Source organism: Leuresthes tenuis, unplaced genomic scaffold (assembly GCF_036924035.1).
Source record: "Leuresthes tenuis unplaced genomic scaffold, fLeuTen1.0.hap1 SCAF_10, whole genome shotgun sequence".
Taxonomy (NCBI): Eukaryota; Metazoa; Chordata; class Actinopteri; order Atheriniformes; family Atherinopsidae; genus Leuresthes; species Leuresthes tenuis.
In genome coordinates, this window is record NW_027325364.1 from 7,697,026 (window position 1) to 7,722,766 (window position 25,741).

The 25,741-nt window shown below is 39.6% G+C and overlaps 1 protein-coding gene across 6 annotated transcripts; it reads left to right on the plus strand.

Moving 5' to 3' along the window:
* Positions 1-1,040: 1,040 nt before the first annotated feature.
* mag (myelin associated glycoprotein) lies at positions 1,041-24,675 on the plus strand. Of its 6 annotated transcripts, XM_072393788.1 has the most exons (14): positions 8,275-8,409; positions 11,313-11,470; positions 11,560-11,676; positions 13,978-14,085; positions 16,090-16,165; positions 16,296-16,664; positions 16,767-17,063; positions 17,195-17,452; positions 18,530-18,790; positions 19,083-19,391; positions 21,758-21,857; positions 22,479-22,575; positions 22,844-22,897; positions 23,185-24,675. In XM_072393788.1, exons 5-14 carry the CDS (start codon positions 16,120-16,122, stop codon positions 23,341-23,343), a joined length of 1,950 nt encoding a protein of 649 aa, XP_072249889.1. In that variant the 5' UTR covers positions 8,275-8,409; positions 11,313-11,470; positions 11,560-11,676; positions 13,978-14,085; positions 16,090-16,119; the 3' UTR covers positions 23,344-24,675. The 6 variants fall into 6 exon arrangements, with proteins under 6 accessions (XP_072249888.1, XP_072249889.1, XP_072249887.1 ...); XM_072393787.1 differs by lacking the exons at positions 8,275-8,409; positions 11,313-11,470 and adding an exon at positions 1,041-1,132; XM_072393786.1 differs by lacking the exon at positions 11,313-11,470.
* The last annotated feature ends 1,066 nt before the right edge of the window (positions 24,676-25,741 follow it).

Below are 25,741 nucleotides of genomic sequence, written 5' to 3' on the forward strand. Positions count from 1 at the left end.
CATGGTGCATTATCCTGCTGCTGCAAGTAGTCATCAGAAGATGTGTACACTGTGGTCATAAAGGCGTTCAATTTGACATATTTATAGAACGTGTGCATGTTAATCTTGCCTAAAAGGCTAATTTTGCGTTAAAAGGTTAACTTTTTCTATAATTCTGTATATCATGTTTTATAGAGTAGTTTTGCTGTGTTAAAACATAGTTGAAGCATGCATCTTCTAAATGGATGTGAGTACTGGAGATTAAGACAATGCTGATTTCTATATTCTTGGATCCATGTATATTGAATGATCAATCGCATCCACAACATTTTATGCCATCAAGACCTTGGTGTTCTTTATGAAACCTCTGTTTATCAGCCATCTTAGAGTTTGAACATTGAGCTTTTTTAAATGGGGACATCACATGCAATATGCTCATGTCAAATAGAGCAAACCCGTTCTTATAGAGAGATATAGAAGTATGTTGCATTTGGTCTTAATGGGTTAACACAAAAGGGGTTATTTTCATGGGCAAGACTCAGAAATGTGTCATTTTGAAAGACTGAGATGACTTTCCCTTTTTTAATTGCAGCATGTTCAGTCTTATTTTCTGAGTATTTTTTAAGTAGTATGTCTTTTACAAGCATCAGATAATCAGATGTTTTTTTAATCAAAACAGGAAATGATCGCTCTGAATGTCTTGATCACAGCTTACTTAGTCTTTTTCTCATACAGCTAATGTATTAACCATAGGCAGGCTCACAGAGTTTTATCGTACAGTTAAGGAACACTTTGCTGTGCCTTCAGTTTTATACCTCCAGTTGGCTTGTTTACATCTGGCCTGGTCTTCGGACCAGTCATTTATTCTCCTCTCAGTTGCTGTGTTCCCACACCTCAGAAGTTTTATCATTACAATTTACATGACTATACTATGACTATGACTATACTTTTCATGAAATAATTTGTTTTTAAAAATGATTGCAACTCTTCCCTCCCCTTAAAAAAAATCACAGGTTGGGATGCCAAAGAGCCAATCTGCTGACACAGATAGCGTGAAAGAGAAGAGGGAGGAGGGAGAGCAGCAGAAAAGCAAATGCTGAAGAGGAGAGGACGACTCTCTGTGCTTCTCACTGGCTTCAGATTAGCTGATAAGGTAAGAGCTATGCTACTTTCTAATCGTTAGCTTTTATTTACTGCTGTTAGTTTTCCTCTTGAGAAAATTCCCAAAATGCGGCTGTTTTAATTCAACTCTAAGTTATTGCTCTTTTTTTTAAAAAAAATCTTCATTTAAATCTGTCCCAGTTCAACCCTGTTTTTGCAACAAAATAGTTGTGAATTGTGGCAATTTTGTGGCAGCAGAAGGGGCAAATATCTCACTGCATGTAGTGTATGCAATGGCTGTGCATCTGAAGCATTCTTTGCATATTATTATTAGTGTATTATTAGTGTATTAGTATAGTGGCATTTGACATGTTTGCCCCTTTTTAGTGCCCCTTCAGTTAAGAATGATGCACAAAAACAGTATCTGGTCTATTTGATATCTGTGCATTATGCGTCTAAAATATGTTGATGTTTAGTTAAGTGATCACATCCAATTTGGCATTTCTTGCAATCACAGTCAGTTGTGTTTTTTCAGTCTTTATTGTCACAAATTAGATAGAAACAGAAGGAAACATGGCTAAGTCAACTATTAGTGATGCTTTTTATATAAAATTAACTTCCAATAATCTCTCTGATTGAAAATAGGAAATCTTAAAAAAGAAAATGTTCTGATCGACTATGGAGCCTGGGAAAAACTTTAACTAGCCTGAATATCAATCACTCTCCAAATCCAAGCTTGTCAGTGACAGTTGGAGCACAATATGGGAACTTAGGCCAACTACAACAAATCTGAGATTATGTGCACCTTTGGGAATAACGAAAACCCATGTAACCCAGGGACAACAGTGTGTCAGAGCTCTGGATCTAAAACCCCAAATGGGGTCAATAATCTCTCACTGAGACATTTTCATGGATTTTATGGGTTAGTCCAATACTTTGGGCATATGAGAATATTATTTTTTTTGCTTCCTGTAATGATGTGCTGCCTTAAATTCCTCAAATGAAAATATCAAATCCCCTTGTTGTGATTGGAAATAAACGAAGACTAAGTGTTTTATGAAGTCCCAAAGTCCCTCGGACTATGACACAAGCTGAATCTTTTAGTTTTGCCTTGAAATATGATGGCACTGAGCAGCTGTTGCATTTATGGCACGATTTGTTTAAAACATGCTGTGAGGCACACATGCAGCAATAAGGGGTAAATGTGTAGAATGTAAAACGAGGTGGGTGATGAAAAGGCAAAGTGGAGCAATAAATAAAATAAAGGTATCATTTCCCCTTCTCTATATATTCAAAAATGTTATCCAACCTCTGCCTCTGTCCACTGTACTGAACAGAGAGACAATAGATCCTTTCTCAGTCTGCTATTCTGTCACTTGTATTTGCTCAGTACAATCCCAACAACCCCCATCATTAGACATCCTCCCCTCCCTACCGTCAGCAGTACCATAATACTGTAAAAGCATGTTTTAATGTGTTTAAACTGTGTTCATTCTTCTGTGTTGTTATTAATACCATCACACACTGTGTTTTTGAATGTTAGATCGTTACATTGTCTACAAAGAATCTCTCAAAGGTGACCATACAGATGTTACAAGTTATTACTTCTCCTCAGGTTAAAGATGAACAAGATAGTGTCTTCTTAAGGACTAATAATGAAATACTTTTTCTTGGACCACTGACTCTGACAGGAGACTGAAGGAATCATGCCTAATTTATACATGTCCACACTGTCCAAATAAATGGTCCTATCAGCCAAGATATGTTCCCAGTGTGGGTTCACCGCTGGTGTCCAGGTTGCATTAGCTTAATTAGTGGGATTTATTTCTCTGCATATTGAATAACATACCACAAGGTTATGGCTGTGGTTAAAAAAAAATGTCACAGCTCTACTATCAGTTGACTTGAGAACAGTTGTTATGAGACATTATTACCATCCTATGCTAAGCTGTTCCTTAGGACCCTGTTTCATGAAATTTGCACTATATAAGCTGTGACTTTTTTCACAAGTGACATCATTTGCCATCTGCACGCAAGTAGTGCTTCCCTGCAGTGTTTCAGAAACAGGGTTTCAAAAGCATAGGTATTTCCAGTGTACAAGTGATACAATTATCTTTAAGGTGAGGATAAGCTTGCATGCTCTCTGCATTTCCTCATTTCCTCATTCCTTGTGTTGTTTTTCTTTGTTAAAATAAGTGATCATTGTTGTGTGATTAAAAAAAAAGAAAGCTTCAGAAAGGGTTTGAATGCCACATACAGTATTTTTTGTTGTCTATACACAACAAGCCAATTGCTGCTTGAGGATTGTTTGTGTGTCTGTTTCTGACTTTTTGGGGGGGGGGGGGGGGGGGTTGCCCTGCTTTCCCAAAAAGCAGGGCAAGAACATTTAGATTAAGATTGTGCTTAAGTTCCAACCATCAGTCTTCTTGGAATTTACATTAACTTTGAAGAGTCTTCCGTAAATCTCATGATTCCTAGCTTCAGCCAGCTCATGGCAGGTCAAACTTGCCGAACGCCACAAAAGTTACAATCAAGATAGAAAGGTTGAACAAGAGACAGACACAAATGTGCGAGGGCAGAGAAAAGGGAATTGTTGTGATTAAAAGACAATTATCTGTGCACATCGACTTCCCAGTGTTGTGCGGTGTCAGGCTCGAGCTGAGCTGTTCTGTCCCAGAAGGCCTCTGGAGACAATGGCCACTGTTTGAGTGGGAGGGAGGGAGTTTGTTGGCAAGCCTCAGGTTTTCATGTCATGGTCACAGCACTATGCAACTGTGTGCACTGTTACTACTATTTAGATTTTCAGTGTGTTGTGTCTTTTTATGGTTGTACAACCCTGTTTCCAAAAGACTTTAGATGCCGTGTGAAGTGTAGAAAGTGTATTTTTTTTATATTTGTTCATTTGGAATCTGATGCCAACAGCATATTTTTAAAAGATCAGGCAAGATCGGGCAACATCAGCCCGAAAAGTTGTGTAATTCTTTTTAAAAAAACAAGAAAAAAAACATACCTTGTTTGCTTAGACTATCATCTCATAAATGACTACATTATTTGTCAGTAGCATGATAAAAAGATCATTCCCGAAAGGCTGAGTCTTTAAGATACAATTCCAGAAAAGTTGACTTCATCATCTCTGTGTTCAAAAGGAGAGGCACCACTAAGCTCGCAATTGGTGCACAGTTCTGAATTCATGATGGCAAAGAGTTGCAAGAGTGCACATGAAACTTGCACATGCTAACTTGCTAAGGTGTCATAGCTGAATGATATGTAGAGATTATAGGGCACACGTGTTAACATCCAGAAGATGTGGTTTTCATAGAAGCAGTGGAGCAGTGGAAATATAAAACAGCACAGAACGGAGATGATAAAGTGCTTTTGAAATGGGGGGGGGCAACTTTTTAAAAAAGTCAAAATGAGTGTATGTGTTTCAGGATTTGATTTGTTGTCTTGGAACTATTTTCAGCTGGATATATGTTAGTATGAGATGTAAATTAGTGCATTCGCATGTTGTCTGTATTGCACACAGTGCCAAATAAATTTCATGCAAAGGGGATGTTGTAGGAGGGGGCGTTTTTTTGTTGATGCGTTAGTTGGCATCAGCATGCAGGCATGTACCTTAATTTGATGAGTAAAAAAGTAGCAAATGAAATGACATGAAGTTGTAAATAGACCTTTAAGCTGGGTATTAGGTAAAAAATAACCACAAAAAATGCACACATCATAGCTTTGTTTTAAGTAGCCTGATTATTTAGGATAGCTGGAGCTTGTTGAATGTGAGGGGGGTTGACCATCACACAAGCTGCACAGACAGAAAACAAAATCAATGTGTTTATAAGCAGCTCGAGAGTGAGAGCAGCTGATTGTGTGGGCTGTTTGAATGATCCAGAAAGTCTGGTGCCTTCACAGAGGCAGCAAAGAAGATGTCCTTCATACACAGCTATCATGTGTTAGCACTAGCTTGATAGAAAGATACAGAAATGTTTGACCTGTACTTGAAACAGTTCTTGCACAATAAGAGGTTTGATTTGAAAAGAAGACATCACTGACTGGAAGAGTCTTCATGTTCATAGGCGGTATTTCAAAAACTAACATCCCCATGAGGCTGGTAACAGAGGATTCCAGTTATGACATCATCATAATAGTTTAATCAACACAAATTATGGAATAATGTCATAGCATGAATTTCTATATACCAACTCATCCCAACATCTCTGCTGAAATGAAGACTGGGAACTATTTTTCCAACATCTCTGACATATTAGTCCTAATATTGAAATACAGTCTGAAATCCAAACTCCTCATTTGATTTATTTATTAATGTATACTTTAGTTTTACTTTGTCAGTTTAAGACGGTGCATGCTTGTCAGCAATAAGCAAAAGGATATATTTTATTTAGACTATCCATCTTATCAAACCCAACACAAGAGGAGGGGTTTTCTTTCAGTTGATGGAATTCTGACTGTTATGTAACAACTGAGTTCATCTTTGATTTTACTTTTGATTCTATAACCTCCGAGTATATCTGAGTTGTGTTTCATAAAGTTTGGTGGTGAGACTGACAAGTATGACTGGTTGTGAAAAGTCTTATCAGAGATTAGACACTTTTCTCCACTTTTATGCAACATAAGCTTGCAGAAAGCGTGACCTGTCAAAGTTGGCTTTTAGATTTTCAGGCTTGCATTGTTTTTGTGCAATTCAGCCAAACAAGCCAGCCAGAAGCAAAGAAAAGTCACTTATCACCACAATTCAATACATGTAGGGAAATTTGATACTCAACCCAAAGGATGTTAATAAGAAACCAGCAAGAAAATATACCAAATATACCAGATATTCTTCTCCCTTCTTGATAGTGTTGAACTTCCTAAATCATCCAACGAACAAGCCACCTCAAAAGATCACTTCATAACGTCACAAGAACTCTGTAAAGCTATCTCCTCCGTGTCTAACAACAAATCTGCCAGCTATCACTTTTCAACATGATGGTCAATATAAATCATCAAGAACAATTCCTGTGAATATGAACTCTTATTTCAGTATTCCTCAAACCTGACAAAGAGTCAACCCTCACCTCTAGTTATGGACCTTTAAGTCTCATCAGCTGCAATTTGAAAATCAGTAAAACTCTTGCAAAAAGATTAGAAACAGTCATGTCCAACTTAAAACTTAATGTTTTCAACCTAATAAGCCTATCACAGACTTCATGTCAACACAATAATCGCATATCTCGACGCAGAAGAAGCCTTTGACAAAGTCAACTGGAGATTTCTGTTTACTGCTTTTGAAAGATTTGGCTTTGGGAAGTCTTTTATTCAGTGGATCAGAATCTTATTCATTTCTCCAAGACAACAACGTCTACTTTCTCCATTACTTTTTTTGCCATTTTCCTTGAACTTATTACCATTGATGGCTGTCAAAATGTTGATATTACAGGTATACATATAATAATATGTGTATATAATAATATAATATATGTATACATATATAGGTATTCAATAAAAATTATTCTACTTGCAGTTGATATCTTATCCCTCACAAATGCCTCAACAGTGCTCCCAGAAGCTATTAAAGTTTTATCCATATGTTAAAAAATATCCGATTATATCATAAACTGGTCTAAACTAAAAGTTTTACCACTTTCTGAGGAAGGCTGGAATGCTGCGTCACAAAACCTTACCATCATATTAACAATAGGTACTATTAAATACCTTCAAATAAAAGTTTCTGCCAAGATGTCTGACTTATTCTCAGTAAGTTATTTGCAATTACTTCAAAGCACAGAGGAAGATCCTAATTGTTGGAAGAACTTATTTTTGCTTCCTAAAATCAATTATCTTTCCTCTATAACCCCAATCTTACTTGTTTAATCTTAGATTCAGCTGTTGCAAAATTTTACTGGAAGCACAATAAGCCACATATTGAACTAACTACCATCCAAAAACCAAGAGACCGTAGAGGATTGGCTGCCCCAAATTTTAGAGTCTACTACGTAACATATCACTTTCTTTGCAGCTGTCGGGCAACAGTTGCGAAGAATACAATTATCTTGAAAGACAGAAAATATAGTCTCAATATCCCAGTTGCACCATATATTCATAAAAAGGTAAGTAGCATTAAAGAACAATGACCTGGATTCTTTCAATAGGCACTGGATGTCACTCATCCATACTACTTGCCCCTCTTTACAAAGTAAAGATAAATCTCAGCCGGACGCCCTTCTCGTCACTGCCACCTTTTTTAATGTAACACATTAACTCGGCACTGGCATTTAAATAGATATTATTACAAACAGTAGGACAGGCATGCTGGTGTTGATCTGTCGAGTCAGTAATGTTGCGAGTAATGGTGAGAATACTTGTTGCCTCTTAAGCTCTACTGTAAATATGTACATATGTATATATATGTGTCTATGGGTATATATGTGCATGTATGTATGCGTGTGCATAAGCAGTGCACATGCACATATACGTATTTGTGTGTATATAGATATGTGTGCATATATTTTCTAATTGTTGCGGTGATATTGTTTCTGTTGTTTTTTGCAGTAATGACCATAGCAATACTGATAATATCGTAGTTGTTGTTTTTATCCTTCTTATTGGTGATGTTAACATCATAACCAATAGTGGTAGTAGTGGTTATGGCTTAAAATTTGTTTTATTATTAGAAATACTGTAAATATTAATGTCATTATTATCATTAGTATTACAATTGTTATTGTTATTATTGATAGTATTACTGTTACATAATATTCAGAACATCAAGAGACTTGCTAAAATGCGCTCTCACTCCCTTCTGCACTAATGTTCTATACTATTTTTCCTTTTCTCGTTTCCTTTCTTTGCTTTCCTTTTCTTCACTGTTGTCACATCACTGTATAGTTGACATTATTTGCACTGACACTTCACAACAAAAAAAAGTGCTCTCTATCAATCTAAGACGATCAAATGTGCTCAGTTTCATCCAGCGTAAATCAATTGATCAAGTTGGACAGAAAGGCCTGGGAGCTCAAAGCCTCACCCGCATTTGTCAGGGAGAGTTGGAACAGTGTGGCCCTTTATGGCCCCCTGTGTATTTATGAATGGATGAGCCTCGGAGCGAAGCTTCAGAACAATGCTGCTACACTGAAGGGCTGATTTTCATATGGGAGGGGTGATGATGGTGGCAGTGGCGGTGATGGGGAGGGCACTTTATTCTCAACTGTTGGGGCTTGGTACAGAGAGTGGCGAGAGGTCTTGTTGGTGTGACGCCTTGCATGTGAGGGCAGACTTCTGGCACTACTCATACAGGAGCTGCTGCACATTTGGAGGTTGGCTACTGTCACAACACAGGTGAGAAGCAGCAGTCTTTTCTGATTTGTCATATTTTCTGCCTTCTGGACATTTTGAAATTGAGTAGATGCGTACAGAGGTTCAGCCAGGAGTGTCCAATGATAGCCATCTATCTTATTTTGGTTTTTAGATCAAACACCTACAGTCAGGGTGATTGGATGTGCGTGTTTGCATGAATGCTCACAACTGATGTGATGAGTTGGTGAGTGAAAAACTGAAAACTTGATGAGTCATAAGTCCGTTCATGTTGTGTAATGAATAAGTGCAAGTTCTTTAGAGAATTCCTGGATTTGTGAAAGTGTTTGTCATGAGTGTGTGAGCGTGCACACATGGGGAACTTGTGTTCACAGCCTGTGCCATAAGCACTGAGCAGTTGCTGTCGTTGCTCAAGTTAATTACCAGACAAACAGACTTATGATGCCAGGTAGATGAGCACATAGGCAACCAACACAGTTTTACAAGTAATTTAACTAAATATTTATTAATATTTTTTTTTTCTGAACACTTTCTCTGCATCTGCAAGTCATAGCCCTGTTAGTGAATAAGGAACAAGTAAGGGGAACAAAAAGAAGAAAAAGTACATATATATGCTTTATGATTGAATTTTTGATGGAAATATGGAAAACATTTCTCTATCTAGTTAGACCTCTGAATTGAGAGCATTTGAGCATTTGATTAAAATGAGTTAGTTAATTTTTGTGATGCAACACTAGATAAATGTCAAGAAAGTCAGTACCTCCCACCAGTTTTTCTACCAAGATGTGTCATCCTTCCACATTTCAGTAATTCCAGACAAGAAGTGGTTTATGCTCACTCTCCCTGTTTGTAACAACAAGTCAAGTGGAGGGTTTTAGGCAGCACTAGGGGGTAGCCACAACTTATTTGTCTGTGTGGCTGAACAGGTGACAGCTCTGTTTGTCACCCCCTTTCGTTCAAAGCGGAAGGGAGATTGCTCTTATGAGACCGGAGGCCTGTGGCTCACCATCTGCCCACTGGGATGGGGATTGCCAGGCTCGCTCTGTTTGCCAGGTAGGGAAGAGTAAAACAAGCTTGCGGTGCTCCTGGGCTTTTGCTCTGCTGGTGATCTGCTAACTGAAGCTCACTTGATTGCCCTGTACACTTTGTGCGCTATTGGTGAAAGACACAATGTGAATCTGATCAATGGTCAGATTTGGATCAGGAATAGATGAGTGTAGGATTAAACACCAAACCATGGGGTAGAATACAGTGCCAATTAAGTTCTAAGATTATTCTCATAACATCTCTAACTGAAAATTCATAGCATACATAGTACAGCTATGCCTTAAATGAATAAATAATACATACATGACAAGTGAAAAAGTACCCTTCACAGTCTTTTATGCCAACCCTCTCTACAGTTCCTTGGACAGACTGTGTGACTGGATGTTGGCATGGCTCCTTTTTTATGTTTATATCTTGTGTCTGTGAGTGTGTGCGTTGCTCACTGGGCTCATCACAGCTCAGCACACCATGTGTGGGAGGGGGAGCGGTCATGTATTAAGACCATCTGCTCCTCTGAGTATTTTAGTTGGAGCCATAGCTTGTGGTGGATCAACACGCGTCACAGGCAAGCAGCAATCTGTGAGCGGGCCTGTTCCGAAAAAATTCCTCCAGTTTGTTTGGTTTGTTCCTTACACAATGGCCAGTGTTCAGCTCACAAGGTTCCCATTCTTTCTTCCCCCCATCCAAGAGCTGCGGGGATGCTCTTGTGCATGTTCTGTAGACGATACTCACAATGAAAATGTTCTTCTTGGCACAGCCAGTTGTTTGAGTTGATAATTTGAGTAACGTTGAATGGCTCATAAAAGGTGTCATGGCCTGATTTAGCAGAGCTCATTGTTCAGATAGCATCTGTATCCCTGAGGTAAGCTTTTGAATAAGGGATTGTACAGAAGTTTGATTGCTTCAGATATTAGAAAAGGATCTTTCGCACAAGGCAACAGTAAAAAGCAAATGAGTTCCCTGTACTCCCTGTAATGTCTTATCTGCTTTTTCTTTTGTGATAAAAAGACTAGAGAAAGCTAGATGATTAACAACTTTGCACTTAACATTTATTGTACACATACACACATTGACTGTTATCCCAGAGGGACAATAGAGCATGCTTAGCTTAGAACCAGAGAGGGGGGGTGCAGAGGAAAGTCACATATCTAGACACCCCACACTGAGATGTGTGTTGCCATGCCTTATGCCGCATGTGTGTGTAGGGGGTTATGGCATCCTGCGTATTTGTTTGTGATGGCCATCAGAGCATTATGAATGTGACATTATCTTCTTCAGCTGCTTTCCACACTTTTTATAGAGGGATTCCCTGGAGGTTATCCACAACTCATTCGGTGCCATCACTTGGCTGATGGTCTAATGGCTTTTGAACACAGTGACGCACTCTGCATATCACAATGAGGGTTGAAGAAAACCCTCATTGGAGACACAAGTTGCCTTTGTTATAATAATATGTAAACTAAGTGGACCACTGAGTAGATTCATGCTTGTCCTCCCCGCCTCCAGACATTCTTTATTGGGGGAAAGTATTAGGTCTGCGTGCAGCTGGAAAAATCGATGATAGTACCTCAAAAACTCTTTCTCGTTCTGAAATTAAAATTTATTCAAGGACACCTGCAGATTCAAACACTTTCATGAGTGTAATTCTCACTCATTTAGGTTGTTATTTTAAAAAAGACCAACAAAATCAAAATTTTTATCGAGTGAATGTAAATCTGTCATTTTTTTTCTTTTCACAAGTTCCTCCTACTCTTCATATGTTGCCCTAATGCAGTCTTACTCAACGTGATACTGAGTCATCTTTGCCAAATCATTTGCGTTCAGGCACCAACAGCATGAAAGAGTTCAACTAATGTGAACATGTTTTGCTTCGGTGTCAGAGAGACAGGCCTAATTCAGGCTATGGGGACAGGGCTTGGAGATGGAGACACATGGGACACCTTAGGAAAATGGTGCAACAGTGCAAAGGAATGCTGAGTGGGCCAAAGAACAGCTCTAGAAATGACGGACGGCATATTCAAATCAACCCACGACCCATGTAACTAGAGCTCACACAGACCCCTCTCTTCTCCCTGTCTGGCTCCAATATCTCTTTTTTTATCTCCCTCTTTCTGTCCTGTCCCACAGAGTCTGGCGTCCAGGATTCCCAGCAAGACGACCCGCTCAGGGAGAACAAAAGCAACGTGAAGAAGAAGTCATCAGGACTGTGAGGCAGCAGGAGCCTGGTGCTGAGGCTGGTATGAGGCAAGTGTTTGCTGTGTGGATCGTGTGTGTTCCTGTAAGTGTGCACACGTATGCTGTGTGCTCCGTGCCAGCCGTTTGTCTGCCCCATCAATGAGGCTGTTGTTGTTGGGGTTGGTGTCAGTGGCCCTGCCTGGCTGCACGGCTCTGCTCTCCCCTGCTGTTGCTGATGCACGGCGTCTCTCCCAGGACACAGTCATCCAGCTCTTTTGTTGGAGTACAGATGGTTAAGCTTGACATAACACTGTATAAAAGTTGGAATTGTAGAAGTTAGTAGTGTGGCATAATGGACTAAGACGTCACAAGTGGTGGTCCCTTCAATCTGTGATGTTTATTTTAAAGTAACGTAAAGTATTTTTTGCTATTTGGCTCCCCCTGCAGTTGTGGGATGTAACACCTCTCTCATAAAAACAAATATTCATGTGAGGTCTGCACATGTACAGCCTTATACATGAATTACCATGTTGAATAGGTGACGAAGATGCCGACAAAAATGTCAAGTGACCGTAAAACAGCGGTGTGGGGTGGGGCTGCAGACCAAAGGTGAGAGCAGTTGTATCTCAGCACCTGGGCACCTCTGGGCAGTTTCAGGCCCAGTGAGTCAGCAGCACATAATTCAATGATTAACAAACTTCTCTAGTGTTGTTTTAAAGCAGCTGTTGTATACATCTGTGTAATGAAAAATTACACAGAGTACCTAAAAGCCATGTGAGCTGTTTTACATTCCAATACCTATGAATTTGTGCCTGTCAGGCAGTGGGGCTGTGTGGTGAGCAGCATAATACATCCATGGCAATGTCAAACAAGCAGAAATGTTCCACTCTTGCCATCAACAAAGCTAATATTGGTTGTGGATTTGTTGAGATGCATTAATCACAAAGCTCTAAAACACAATCCACTCTTAATCTTGCCATCTGTACACACCGGCTGCTGCTGTATGAGGCCAAAATCCTCTGCTCCCCCTTCTGTGTGTATTATTTCTACATTTCTCCCAAGAAAAAGAAATCATCACATTAGTATTGATTTAATTTATATTACACTATCAAATATTTACACATTTATTGAGAAAGGTAGGATATAAAACCTATAGTTTGTATACTGAAACCACAATAGATAGCAGAGCTTTTGCTGAGCAAGAGTATAAAAACTCCAACGTTATGACTCACCAGTAAGTAAAACTATAATGTAAAAGTCACAAAACAGCCCAACAACACAATAAATGAGGTGCAGGGTTCCTGGTTTACATCCTTAGATCTTTGCTGCATGTCATTCTTCAGCCTCTCTCCAGTTTTGTTGAAGATTTACTGTCAAAAACATTAACTAGTAAATTCAAAACCTTTGATATTATGATAGCACTTACACTATAAAAGAGTTATAACTGTACATAATGATGAGGATTTTTATTACATATGTTATCATACATAGAAATTGATGAGGACAAGAAATCCACCTTATCAACTTTTTTCAACACACTTCCACTATAATAGAAAAAAAACGGATTTTCTTTTGTTTGATAGATCTCTGATTTGCTTTAAAATAGCAAAAGATAAGTTGACCTTACCGTCCCTACACCATAGGGATGAGACTAACCTTAAACCTGTTTAAGAACTTGCTAGATACGTGTGAGCTATAATTATCAGGACACCTAACCTCAAATGTTTACACACAGTCCTTGTGTCACAAAGATGTTTCCAGTTTGCTGATATTCTTTGCAAACAAAGACTTCCATGTTCCTGACATTCAGGTTACTGTTTGATAATAATTACCGATGGGATAAAAATGAATGTGGACTCACCCATTTGGTTTGATGCTCTACACTAGAAATGGAAAATGGAGTAAAGAAACAACACAGAATGCTAATGCTGCCCCGATACTGAATACTTTTAATGTCATTGTGACTTTAAGTATTCACTTTCTCAGTAAATGTCCATTAACGTGTGCAGTTGCGCTTGTTAACATACTAAATGTTGTCAGTGCATACATACTGTTTTAAGACTCTACTTATCTTCTGATTTATTTCTGGCGCAGCACAAATAGTATCAGTAATCTACTGATGACATGATGTTTGGTGACTGGTGTTTGGCTTGATGTCAGTGCTTAGCCAACAGTGAGAGTCATTCACTGTTAGAGCTTACGTATGGCGACCATAATGAGAGACTCCACTGAGGGGGAGCGAGCAGGTGCTGACTGATGCTGCGTTTGTGTGACTTACTACATCTCTGTGTGAGCAAGGGGCTGAGTGATGTCATCATCTGATGATGCTGATGTCATTGGTATTCCTTTTTTTTGTTTCTTTTACTACAGAGGAGAAGGCCGTCAGACTGTCTGGGTGTGAGTGAACACCCTCTGGCGGAGCTGCCAATAAGCCGACCTTCAGAGATTGTGTTTGTTTCTAACCATCAGCATTTCAAGGTAAACAATAGTCACACTAACAGTTACTGTTAGTTTCTGTTTCAGTAAAATATAAAACAAGCCAGAAAATGTGGAAAGCATGACTTAGTCCAAGTCTTAGATTAAACCGTTTTAAACATGTCATTTAAAATTAATTCAGTTTTTATCTGCCCTACCACATTCAACCCCTCTCTTATTTCAAATAAGGAACTGTGATTAAAAGGACTGGGATTTATGTCTTTACAGTTTTTGTTTATTATTAAGTGTTCTGTGCATTTAATGGACTGTATGATCATACTGCGCAGTTAAAATTCTGTCTCTGTGGATTCTCCCTGAATGCTTGTTATTTTCATTCAGCTGAAAAAGATCAAATTTGAAAGAAAATTTGTTGTAATGATGTAACAAGATGACATGAAGCCATGTCATGTTGTGTCAAGACACATGTTCCCCTGGTGTTGACATGTAAGTCATGTCAAGAAAATATGCCATGTATTTTCCATAAAACGTCACATCCTCATATCATTTCGCCATGCGACTCATTGTCACGGACCATGAGGACAGAGGTGCAGGATCTTTTCGAAGCAAGAGTGTTTAATCACAATAAACAAGTCAGGATCTCCAGACAGAACAAAAACAAGAGGCTGTGAAAATCCTAAAGCACTCTCCTCAATAACTATATTTGAGGATGGTGCATTTATGAAAATGATCAAAACCAAAAACTCTCTCCACTCTCAGAGGAAAACAGAAAGGGCTATGAAAAGATAACAAATAAACTCTACACGCTCTCCTAATGAGGCAGACCAAACAAAAGACGCTCTCTTGAAAACAGAGGCACTATGAAACGTTACAAGAAACAAAAACTCTCTCCTTCTAATGGACGCTTCTATGAAACATTTAACAAGAAAGAAAACCACTCCTTAACGGAGGAAACAAAACAGGCTATAAACTTACGTGGGAAAACTATGGCTATGGAATAACTTACAAATGAAGATAGCTCTGAAGGAGGATCGCTCAACTTCAGGCTCAAGGATTCAGGACAATCGGTTTCTGTGGAACAAAGGCGCTAGAGTGAGGAACGTGACAAGTTACAACACACTGGCACAAGACAAGGGAGACACAGACTATTTGAACACATGAGGAGCCATGGGGAACAGATGGAAACACTTTGGAATCAGGGAAGACAATCAGACACTTGACACAAGAGGAAGAGCAAGATACCTGAAAGGAGAGGAGCAGTTAGTATTTCAAAATAAAACAGGAAATGACGAGACAGGACATGAATGAAAACCAAAAACGTCATACTCATAACGTCATTGATGGGAAAATTATCCTATGGCCCCACCCCCCAGGTGTCAAAACACAACAGCCCCCTCAACGCTTTTTTTTGTGGTCAAAGTGGCTTTTGAAAAAGAGGTAATAAAAAATTTAAAAATAAAATAATATCACAATTTGTTCATCTTACTGATGGACAGTACTTGTATAGTGATTCAAGTCAAAGCACTTTTCCACTACATGCCACATTCACCCATTCATTCACACACTCATACAAGCACGTCTTAGTCCAAATGGAGGCGACACAGTACTTTCTTCTACACATTCACACACCAATAGACACACCGGTGGGCAACGTGGAGTTCAGGGTCTTCCCCAAGGATGCTTCAGCATGTGGCCCGGGGAAGCTGTCCCTGTAGCGACGTGACCCAGTTTGCTGAAACACCAGGACCCAGGAGGGTCAAGAGAAATAAACTATTTACTGTTTACTGTTTTTCACCGTTTTATGCTTTCATCAGGAGTGCTTTAATGTCACTGACAAAGAGTCAAATGGAAAAAATATTGAATAAATATATGTGATATTGACCAAAAACAGGTTTTAAACAGGATTTTTCCTACAAAGAATTTTTTGATAGACATTTAGGCTTCATGCAACAGTGAGGCTGTTTGAGTCATGCAGCATCTCCAGTGCTGTAAACTGACTTTTTTTTTCTCATGTTTGTGATGTAACTAACACAAAGTTATCTGTTTCAGAGGTCTATGGTCCAGCGTTGAACAGAGACCATGTGGTGTTTGGAGCTGCTCTTATCTCTGCTGTTGATCATCAATGGTATAGAATTCATGTTCCTCTTTGTTGTTCGATTATAGACACACTCTTCCATGAGTGAAATTAATTTTCCTACGCATTTTGAGAAGTTAGACATCATCAGATTTCACTCGACCTCTGTCTCCTCCCGCAGATGCCAGTTGTCAGTGGAATGTTTGGGTACCTCGGGATATCTCGGCCATGACAAACTCCTGCGTGGTCATCCCGTGCACCTTCATGTATCCATCTGGAATCAGGCCGTACCGTGGCATTCATGGTATCTGGTATTTTGGCCAGCCCTACCCTCAACTCTTCCCCCCTGTAGTCTTCAAATCACGTACAGATGTTGTGCACGAGAGCTACAAGGGACGCACCAAACTGCTAGGTGACCTGCACCAGAGGAACTGCACTCTGCTCATCAGCAACATTGGTGCAGAACACTCAGGGAAATACTACTTTCGTGCAGACCTCGGTGGAGCCAATATTTATACTTACCAAGACTTTGCAGAGCTCAAAGTTTTGGGTGAGTCAGTGATTATTTCACTTTAACAATTAATTTTAGCTGATAAAGAAAAAAACGCCGTCATTGCTGATAGGTGAAGGCCAATTTTCTTTTGTTTTCCAGATCAGCCCAATATTGATATACCAGAGGAGATTGTTAGTGATGAGAATCTGGAGCTGACATGTTACGCTCCTGATAACTGCCCCGAGATGACACCTGAGATCCAATGGATGTACACAGACTACCTGCCTGACCCTGAGTTCAACACTGAATACCTGCAGGAGAGTAACACCGCTGTGCTTTCCAGCACCCTCACCTTTGTACCCAGACCCATGCACAATGGGCAGCTTCTGGGCTGCAGGGTCTACTACCCTAATACCACACTGGTCTACGAGAGACTCGTATCACTTGACATTAAGTGTAAGAAGAAACCGTTTAAGCAGTCTGCTTGAGTTCAAAAGTTGCTTTCTAATTAGATTGGAAGTCGTTTTGTAGCATGTGGACACCTGAGTGTTTGAAATTTAAATCCCCTGTTTTGCTGTTCTTTGCAGATGCTCCACGTTCTGTGTGGGTGAACGTCTCTGCAGAGGTGATGGAAGGCAGCTCTGTGACGCTGCACTGTGAGGTGGACAGTAACCCCCCTCCCAGGATCTCCTGGATGTTTGGAGATCAGGAGCTGTTGTGGGACACAGCGTCCAACATCTCCCTCTCCCTGGATGATGTGACGCCTGTCAATGAGGGAATTTATACCTGTACTGGAGACAATGGCTATGGCATCATGAACACCTCGATGTACCTGGCTGTCAAATGTAAGTCTAGTAAATGAACCTCAATGCCACCATACACGTTTTTTACATAATTCAAATGACACACCAAATTGTTAGAGTTAGCGTAAGATTGCACGGCACAGTGTATCCTCTTCACTGTACAAAACCTGATATGATTTACAAAATAATAACAGATGTGTAATAATAACACACAACATGACTTGTTACAACAAGCAGGTTACAACATTGTTATTTTATGAGCCGCAGCCTGGCCTCTTAGAATGCCTAAGCAGCTGTTATATCAGTATTTTTTCAAACTGTCCATAATTAATTAGTATACATTGTGAATATGTAGACTCTCAAGGAGGCAATGCAAGAACAGTGAATAAATCTGTTGGTCAATATACACACTAGATCCATAAACCTGAACAAATGGAAATTTTTTTGTTTTACACAAGCAAAATGACCCAAACAACAAAAATACACAAACTCTGGCCTTGATGTGCCGCTGTGAGTAAAATTTCACGACATGTTTCCCAAAGTTTTAATAAGTGATTATAAACTCTTATTTCTTGGTGACTCGCATGGCCAGTGGATAATGTCACCAAAAAATGTAATATCAAGCAGTATTAGTGGGTATACAAAGTGATATTGTTTAGTGTGTATTTACTTTTTTTTCTGTGTTAATGCACTATTAAAACCTATGCTCCATATCTATGGTTGATCAAAGTGAGATTTTCCTTGAAAATAGTACAAAAGCACAAACTAAAGTCAATGTATATGTATTTTACACATTATAGGACATTATCAGTTTTTGTTGGGGCTGCATTATATCAAAGACTAATGGCTTCAGTGACAGAAGAGGAGCAGTAGAAATTCAGAGTAATTAGAACAAAACTGATACCCTGTTATCAACAAATTGTACTGAAACAGAAAGAAGTTGTAAAAAGGTCTAAAACTGGTAACTTGAGTTTTTTGGCATACTGACTAAAAAAAATTATCTTGGATTGCCATTACTGCTTATTTATGCCGTCCTTTTGTTTGTTCCTTTAAAATAACGGAGATACTTTATCCAAATATGAAATCAAAGCAAGCTGAAACTGTGACATTTTGTTGCAGACCCTCCCCGTGAGCCTGTGGTAAACGATTCTATGACCATACTTGAGGGCTCCTCACTGGCCCTGCACTGCAGCACCCAGGGCAGCCCGGCCCCGACCCTCACGTGGCTGAAAGATGGGGAGCTGGTGGGCACCATCACTGCTGATGAGCTGTCGGTACTGGAGATACTGGAAATCACACCACAGGGAGATGGACAGTACCGCTGCCTGGCAGAGAACGAGCATGGACGGGCCAGCAGCTCTCTAAATGTCACTGTTGAGTGTGAGTGCTAAATTATACAGACCGTAGTGTTAAGACACAGGACACAAAATGAATGAATAAATAACACAATAAATCTGTAACTAGAAGCACTGAAGTCAAATGATCTTTTTTGGTTCTATGTATCTAAAATTACTTTTTTAAAGAGGCGGATCTTGTTGCAGTGAATTTAGAGTTAAATTTGAGTTTTCTGATTTGCATCAATTCATATTTTGGAGAAATTTGTATTACCATTACTAGTCATTTTATCCACTAATGTTATTGAATCTCTTCACTGCACTGCCTCCTTCCACAGATGCTCCAGTCCTGCTGGAGGACTCGAAGTGCACAGTGGTAAGGGAGGGAGTCCAGTGCGTCTGCATGGCCACAGGAAACCCTGAACCCACCATTGAGTTCCACCTGCCTGACCTGAACATCACCATCAATGAAACCGACGGCCGGTTCAACTTCTACACGCACACAGATGGACACATGTCCACGGGCATGATCAAGCTGCGAGAGAAAGGCGAGCGGGTCGACAATGGCGGGCCGGCCGTAAACGTCCATTGCAGCATCTACAACATGTACGGAAGAGAGAGTGTACTATTGGAGCTACAACAGGAGAGTGAGTACAAAACTGCACACTAGAACTGATGCACTGAACTCAATGCTCACTTAAACCAATGCGATCGGTGTGATGACACTCCACAGTTTTCTGTTTTGTCTGCACAGCCAAAGCTTGATACAGATTTTAACTGTGCCCTATAGGGCTCTGTTGTTTCAAAGCTATCAAAAAGTTGCACTTCTTGCTTTTTGCAAAAAAACTTGGGAACTGTAACTGAATCCAAAAACACAGCAGTTAATTAAATGTGTATTGACCTAGAGCGGAAAACAGTTCCCATGAGAAGCCCGTTAATCATATGTCTTGGTTAACAATTGTTACAAAGTGTAACACCCAGCCGATTTAGTCAGTTACATGGACTGAAAAAGCAACAAATATATGAAATTATAAAGAGTTTGTCTTTTACAGATTTACAAATTTCTATCATATGCAGAAATATATGGTCTCCAGAAAGAGCCCCACAGATGTTATAGTGGAGATAGATAAATATGGAGATAAATCGAGATAAATAAGAAATTTGCCATTATACTTTAACGATTTGCTTAAACTGTTTCATTTAATTTGTCTCAGATACAATGACCTTTACAGCAGCTGACAGTGGAGTTTCTGAGTCCCTATCTGTGAAGTGCATGAAAAAGTCAGCATGACCAACACAGAAGTGAAGTTGTTTATATTTCCCTCCACTGCAGACCAAGTCATTTCTGTTCAGGGCTTTGTATATTTAGTCTTAAACATAGTTTTTTTATTTATTTGTCTAGTTATTGTTGCATTACCTTGTTAAAACTATTCTTTATTGTGTGACACAAGATGTGATTCCAAGATCAACAAAAACCTGTAGACACATTTTTAAAAGATTTATGGACAGATGATATGATGATGGAACAGAGGGCCCTTCTCTGGATAACTTAAACCCTTTCCATACTGGTTTATAAAACATAACAAATCTAGCTTTAAGGTGCAGTGGAAAAGTGTTTAATTGGCATTTAATCTCGTGTCTAAGCTCTGCCTCAGTTGCTGACATCTGTTCCAGTTCCAATCTGCATTATTATAATATAATTATAATATAAATCTTGGGTGCATGCACAAATTTTCACTGGGGGTACTGCAGTCAGTAAGATGGGAAAAGCTTACTTTTTCCTTACAGGAACAAATGACACGTCTTGCATGGAGGCTCTGAAACTGATGGCGACTTCTTACAGACAAGAGGAAATTAGAATAATCAGCTTTACCTGTCTGAAAGACAGCTGGCATCTCTCTCTGTACCACTGTGTGGGTCAAACATTTGCATTCCGACTGAAAATAATAAACTGGTCTAATTATCTCAGAAAGTCATGATTTTCAAAAAATGTGGTCAACACAACCTGCAGAATACAGTCTTATTCCATCCCTTTATGTTTTTGCCAGACACAGGTTTGTCCCCTTTCAGTTAAAGCCAGTTGCTGGCTGTGTTCTGTATACACTGTGGCCTCAAGAGCCCCAAAAGTAAACGCACTACAGCTGGCAGCTGGAAAGGGTTTAATCAGCTTATTTTGGCAGGTTTAGAGATGAGTGAGTTGAACCTGTTCAACGGACTATTGTGAGTTTCTGGAAGATACTTTCTTTAAGCAGTGGTACAGGACGATTTATGTAGGACGATGCTCCATGACAAGCATCAAAGTACTCCACTGCTTTATTGTCAGGAAAGGCCTTAGGGATAACAGTAGTCTAAATATTTAAAATGAACAACTAAGTTGGGAATCTCCTTGGCCCTATCCCTCCACTTTAATTAGTGGATCATAAATTCACGGTCGTCTAGATCGGACTGAAGAGAAGTTTCAGGGAAATCTATTGGTTTCCTTGGACTATATTATTTAAGTGCCTTGAGATGACATTTGTTGTAATTTGGCGCTATATAAATAAAACTGAATTGAATTGAATTTAATCTAGCTATCAAAATGGTCCCCAATGCACCAGTTGGGGGGGGTCCCCTTTTCTTGTGGGGATCAATGAAAAGTGTCACTGTAGTTTTACAGGGCCATAGTGGGAATTGGGACTAAGTCATAGTTTCATAAGTGATTTATAGCATCACAATTGTCTACAGTTATGGTTTGCTTCAGAATTGTGCATATTGATATGGCCCAGATAGGCAAAACTCGCTTTTCCTTTGTTAAAGATTCAAGTTTTAGTCTCAGCAATACTTTTGATTGAGAGGATTGTGTTGGTTCAACAATAAGATTTATTCAGCGGGACACAATTCACCTCGTAAATGTGCACTCAGAGCACTAATGTATGTGTTGCGTGTTAGCTAGTTGTACAGTTTCTCTGTACGTTTTCTACGTCTAACAATAAAAAGGCATGCACTTACTGTTTATTTTCCCCACTGTTTCCAGAAAAGTACATGATGGCAGTTATAGTTGGCACCATAGGAGGAGTGGCGGTCATAGCCTTCATCATTGCAGCTGTGAGATACGTGGGCCACAACAACAAGAAGTGAGTATAAATGACAAACTAATGAAGAGAACCAATGTGAGGCAGAAGTCATTTAGCTCACAAAGCATTTTCTGAAATCCAAGGAAACACTTAAGCCTTGTCATCCATTCTAAAACACATTGACGCACATTATATATGAGTGAATGTGGGATTGATGTGGACACGAGAATAATTTTTCCAGAGCAATTTCAGTTTATTTGCTACGACAAGACCCAGTTGAAATCCTTGGAGATCAACATTGGCTGCCTTGTGGAGTGGGTTAGCAAGCTGGACTAACCTTATATTTTGCAGGCATGATTCCCTGCTCTGACACTGCTTCTGTATCCTTGACCTGCTACGCTAAATACAACCCAGGTAGCCCTTTTAACCAAGGTGCTTTGTTTTAGTCTCAAGGCTTATTTGGACCCCCAAATTTGCAAGCTTTCTCTGTAGGTCAGCCCTGAAGTAGGTGTGATCCTCAGCGACTAAACCCATGAAATAACCACGTCACTCACAGCCACAGATGGCCTCCAGCATAACCTTACAGAGCTTGTTGTTTTAAAATGGATGCCCAGGCTTGGCGTGTCGCCCTGCGTTAGTGGCAGTCGAGACCGAGTCTGATTATGTGACTCCGTCCCCCAGAGAGAATGGCAACCCTAGGCAGGACGTGGTCCTGGAGAACCCAGCTTTGTACTACAGCGCAGTCAAGAAGGACAAACAAAATCTGAGGAAGAAAGTGGTGAGACATGCTGATGTCAATGATTATGATTATGATGAAGGATGGGTTGGAGGACCATTCTCAGATGGTTTGGGGTTATAGTTTTGCATAATCTAATAAGTCATTAATGATGAGACCCCATTTTAACCTCTGAAACGAGGTCATAGAAGGAATATCTCCCACTCTGCAGTAGCTCCAACCATGACCTTTCCAAACACTGTTTTTCTCTTGCTTTCATCGCTTCTCTGCGTTTTTCTGTCTGTTTTTCTCTCCCCTAACTCTTGCACAGCTTAAGACAGAGCTGTTGGGCTCAAAGTTTAACTCCATTCTAGAGGAGACTACGGTAAGGTTACCAAACAAATCCCCATTAAAAACATAGCCTCAGTAACAGATGCATCTCCTCTTGCATATCAGCTTCTGCGTTCTGTTCAGTGCCGTTTGTTTCTGATGCTGCCTGCTGCATGGCTGCCTCATTGCTAACACAAACTGCCAGACTAACAGGAAACATCTCAGTCTTCTTGTCAGTATGTTGGCCAGTAACCACTAACAGATTTTCTTGATGGTGTCCGTCGCACCTTTGCTGGCACCTTGATGCTGATTTCTGCTGCTGAACAGTACCTCTGTCTGCAGGGAGAAGACGGGGATTATCAACCTGTGGGCTCTATGGCAGGACTGGAGAGGCAAGAGCTGAATTACGCTGCTCTGGAGTTCATCGGGGCAAGGCCCAGGGAGGGGGCCTCAGGGAGGGGGGATGACGGCACCAACTACTCAGAAATCAAAGCCAAATGAATCGCGATCCTTCCCTGATCCCTCGGCTATGCGAGATGCAGTGGCAGCCTCGAATTACACACATTCACTGCACCATAAACTGTGTATTAACCTCTTCTCCTCTACTGGACTTGACCCTGCACATGATGACTCCATGTTTCCCATTTCTTCAGATTTGTCACGTATAATGTAAGGCTCTGTGCTAGTTCTTCCCTCTTGTGCTGCCCTTCCTCCTTGAGACGTCTCTTCTTCCACCACCATTTGGAAAAAATACAGTTTTGAAAGTTGGAGCAAGACCCCAATGGACAATACAAAACAAATTATTTTTGTTCATTGTCTATACATCATACAGTGCTAAGCTGAAAATTGTTTCTATTGCTTTCTCCATGTGATTGTCATTTCATCTGTCTCACTGTTTAGTCTTTATCTGTCTTGTGACTGTCACTGCGTCTGCTGCCAGTCGAAGCATCAGGGCAAGGAGTAACCAGGCTTTTTGTTCTTTCTTCTTCATTTGTTTGTTTATCGATTGAGAGCAAACCCTCTCATGTCTTTGTTTTGGTTAATTAAGATCATATGACGATAACTGATAGAGGTGAGAAAAGGAAATCCATCTCAGTGTCTTGTCTCCAGTATCGAAATTAACATGAGCTATGACTCAATAGCCTCTCATTATAAACTCAAATAAAAGTCACCACCACTTTTGCTAATAATTGAAGAGATTTTGTAACGACACCCACTGTTTCCAGCAGTTTCCATTAAAACGAAAGATGTGTTGAGATTTCCCAACACTATCAGATGCAAAATGTCTGTTATCTTCTGTTTCTCTCCCTAAAGCATATGTTTCCTCACATATGCTCTGCATATCTGTATGATTCATCTCGATAATACAGACTTAAAGCACAGCATATATACTTGTGAGGGGCCAAAATGTTATCTCTTTTAGACAATGTGTGTGTTTGTTTGTATGTGTGTGTGCGTAATGAGATTGTGCTGAAAGATCAGGGGACGCTAATCTTTGGGGTCTTTGGGAAGTTAGAGCATCACTTCACTGAGAGACGGATGCTTTGTTCTCACAGGATTACATCAGATGTCTGAATGACAAAAAGTGATGCTGATTAGCCAGCTGGTTGGGCTATTCAAAGACATTTGATGAACCTGTGATGTAATATTAAAGCAGACTAATAGTCTAACTTAGTAATGATGTTGTCATATTGTGATATATTAACTTAATGTATATTGATACAGAGAAGGATGCCAGTATTTGTAGAAAATACCCTGCATGAGTGTTTTGGTCACAGGAACTCATTTAATGATAGAAATCTGGTAAAATGCCAGTTTGGCAAATTAAGAAAATTCTTGTCACACATTTCCCAGCTACTCCGATGAACACTGTCTTAATAGAAGCTCAGAAAATAGCGCTAAACCTCTAACTGGTTTACACTGTTAAAACCAAATCAGAGTCAATGTTTAAATGCAGAACTAAGAAACCCCAAGGTGGTTTTGAAATGTATTTATGTCCTCTGTGTATGATTTAGATTAACTATTAAAGGGTAACCGAGCAATTTAGGACTAAATTTCATGTGGTGGATGCACAAGATTAGATCATCTTAGCATTTGTGATATCCTTGGTCCCTGGTATTAGTTAAAGGGATTAAACTTTTTTTTTTAAATTTAGGTGGAGTTGTGGGAAGTATTTATGAGGAGCCAGTCTTATCTACTATAGATCGTTCTCTTAGTTTGGAGAATCAGGGAAGAATTCTACCAGGGGAGCTATGCAAACAGCTACTCAGAATGGAGCCACAGAAGAACAAATTTTCTCTATTCAAAACAAATCAAACCACACACATTTCACAGTGGTTTGATCACTGAACTGTCTGGTTCGCTTTTGTATTGGACTATTGTTTACTTTGTCACTATTTTCTTAACCTAAATACATCCATGTTAATATGCATCACTGCACGAATGGTTGCCCAAAGTCCCCTGCAGCTGACAAAAAAAAAGAAAAAACCTGAATGTCCCTTTAACAACAGTGAATCCAACATTACCCACAACACAACCAATATAAGCTTTTTGCCTGTTAGACACTGACGTTTCTCTCTATTTTCCTTTCTCCTGTCTGTTGACAATTTGAATCCTCGATATGCTTCAAGTCTACTTTCAAAAGCTCATGTTGAAATGCAGCTGTTGAAATTTTTCCGATGACTCATATCTGATCTGAACTCACCAGAGACGCTGTTACTGTTACTTCCTATTTCAATTTCAACTAAAATAAAACATTCACACACTGCAATATTAATGTTCTATCAATTAAAGAAGACATTTTTATTTGCCGTCATATTTATTGTGTATTTTATGTTGCTTATAAACGTTTATGTTGCTCAGATGCAAGAATTTACTTTCCAAATGGATTCACTGCTTT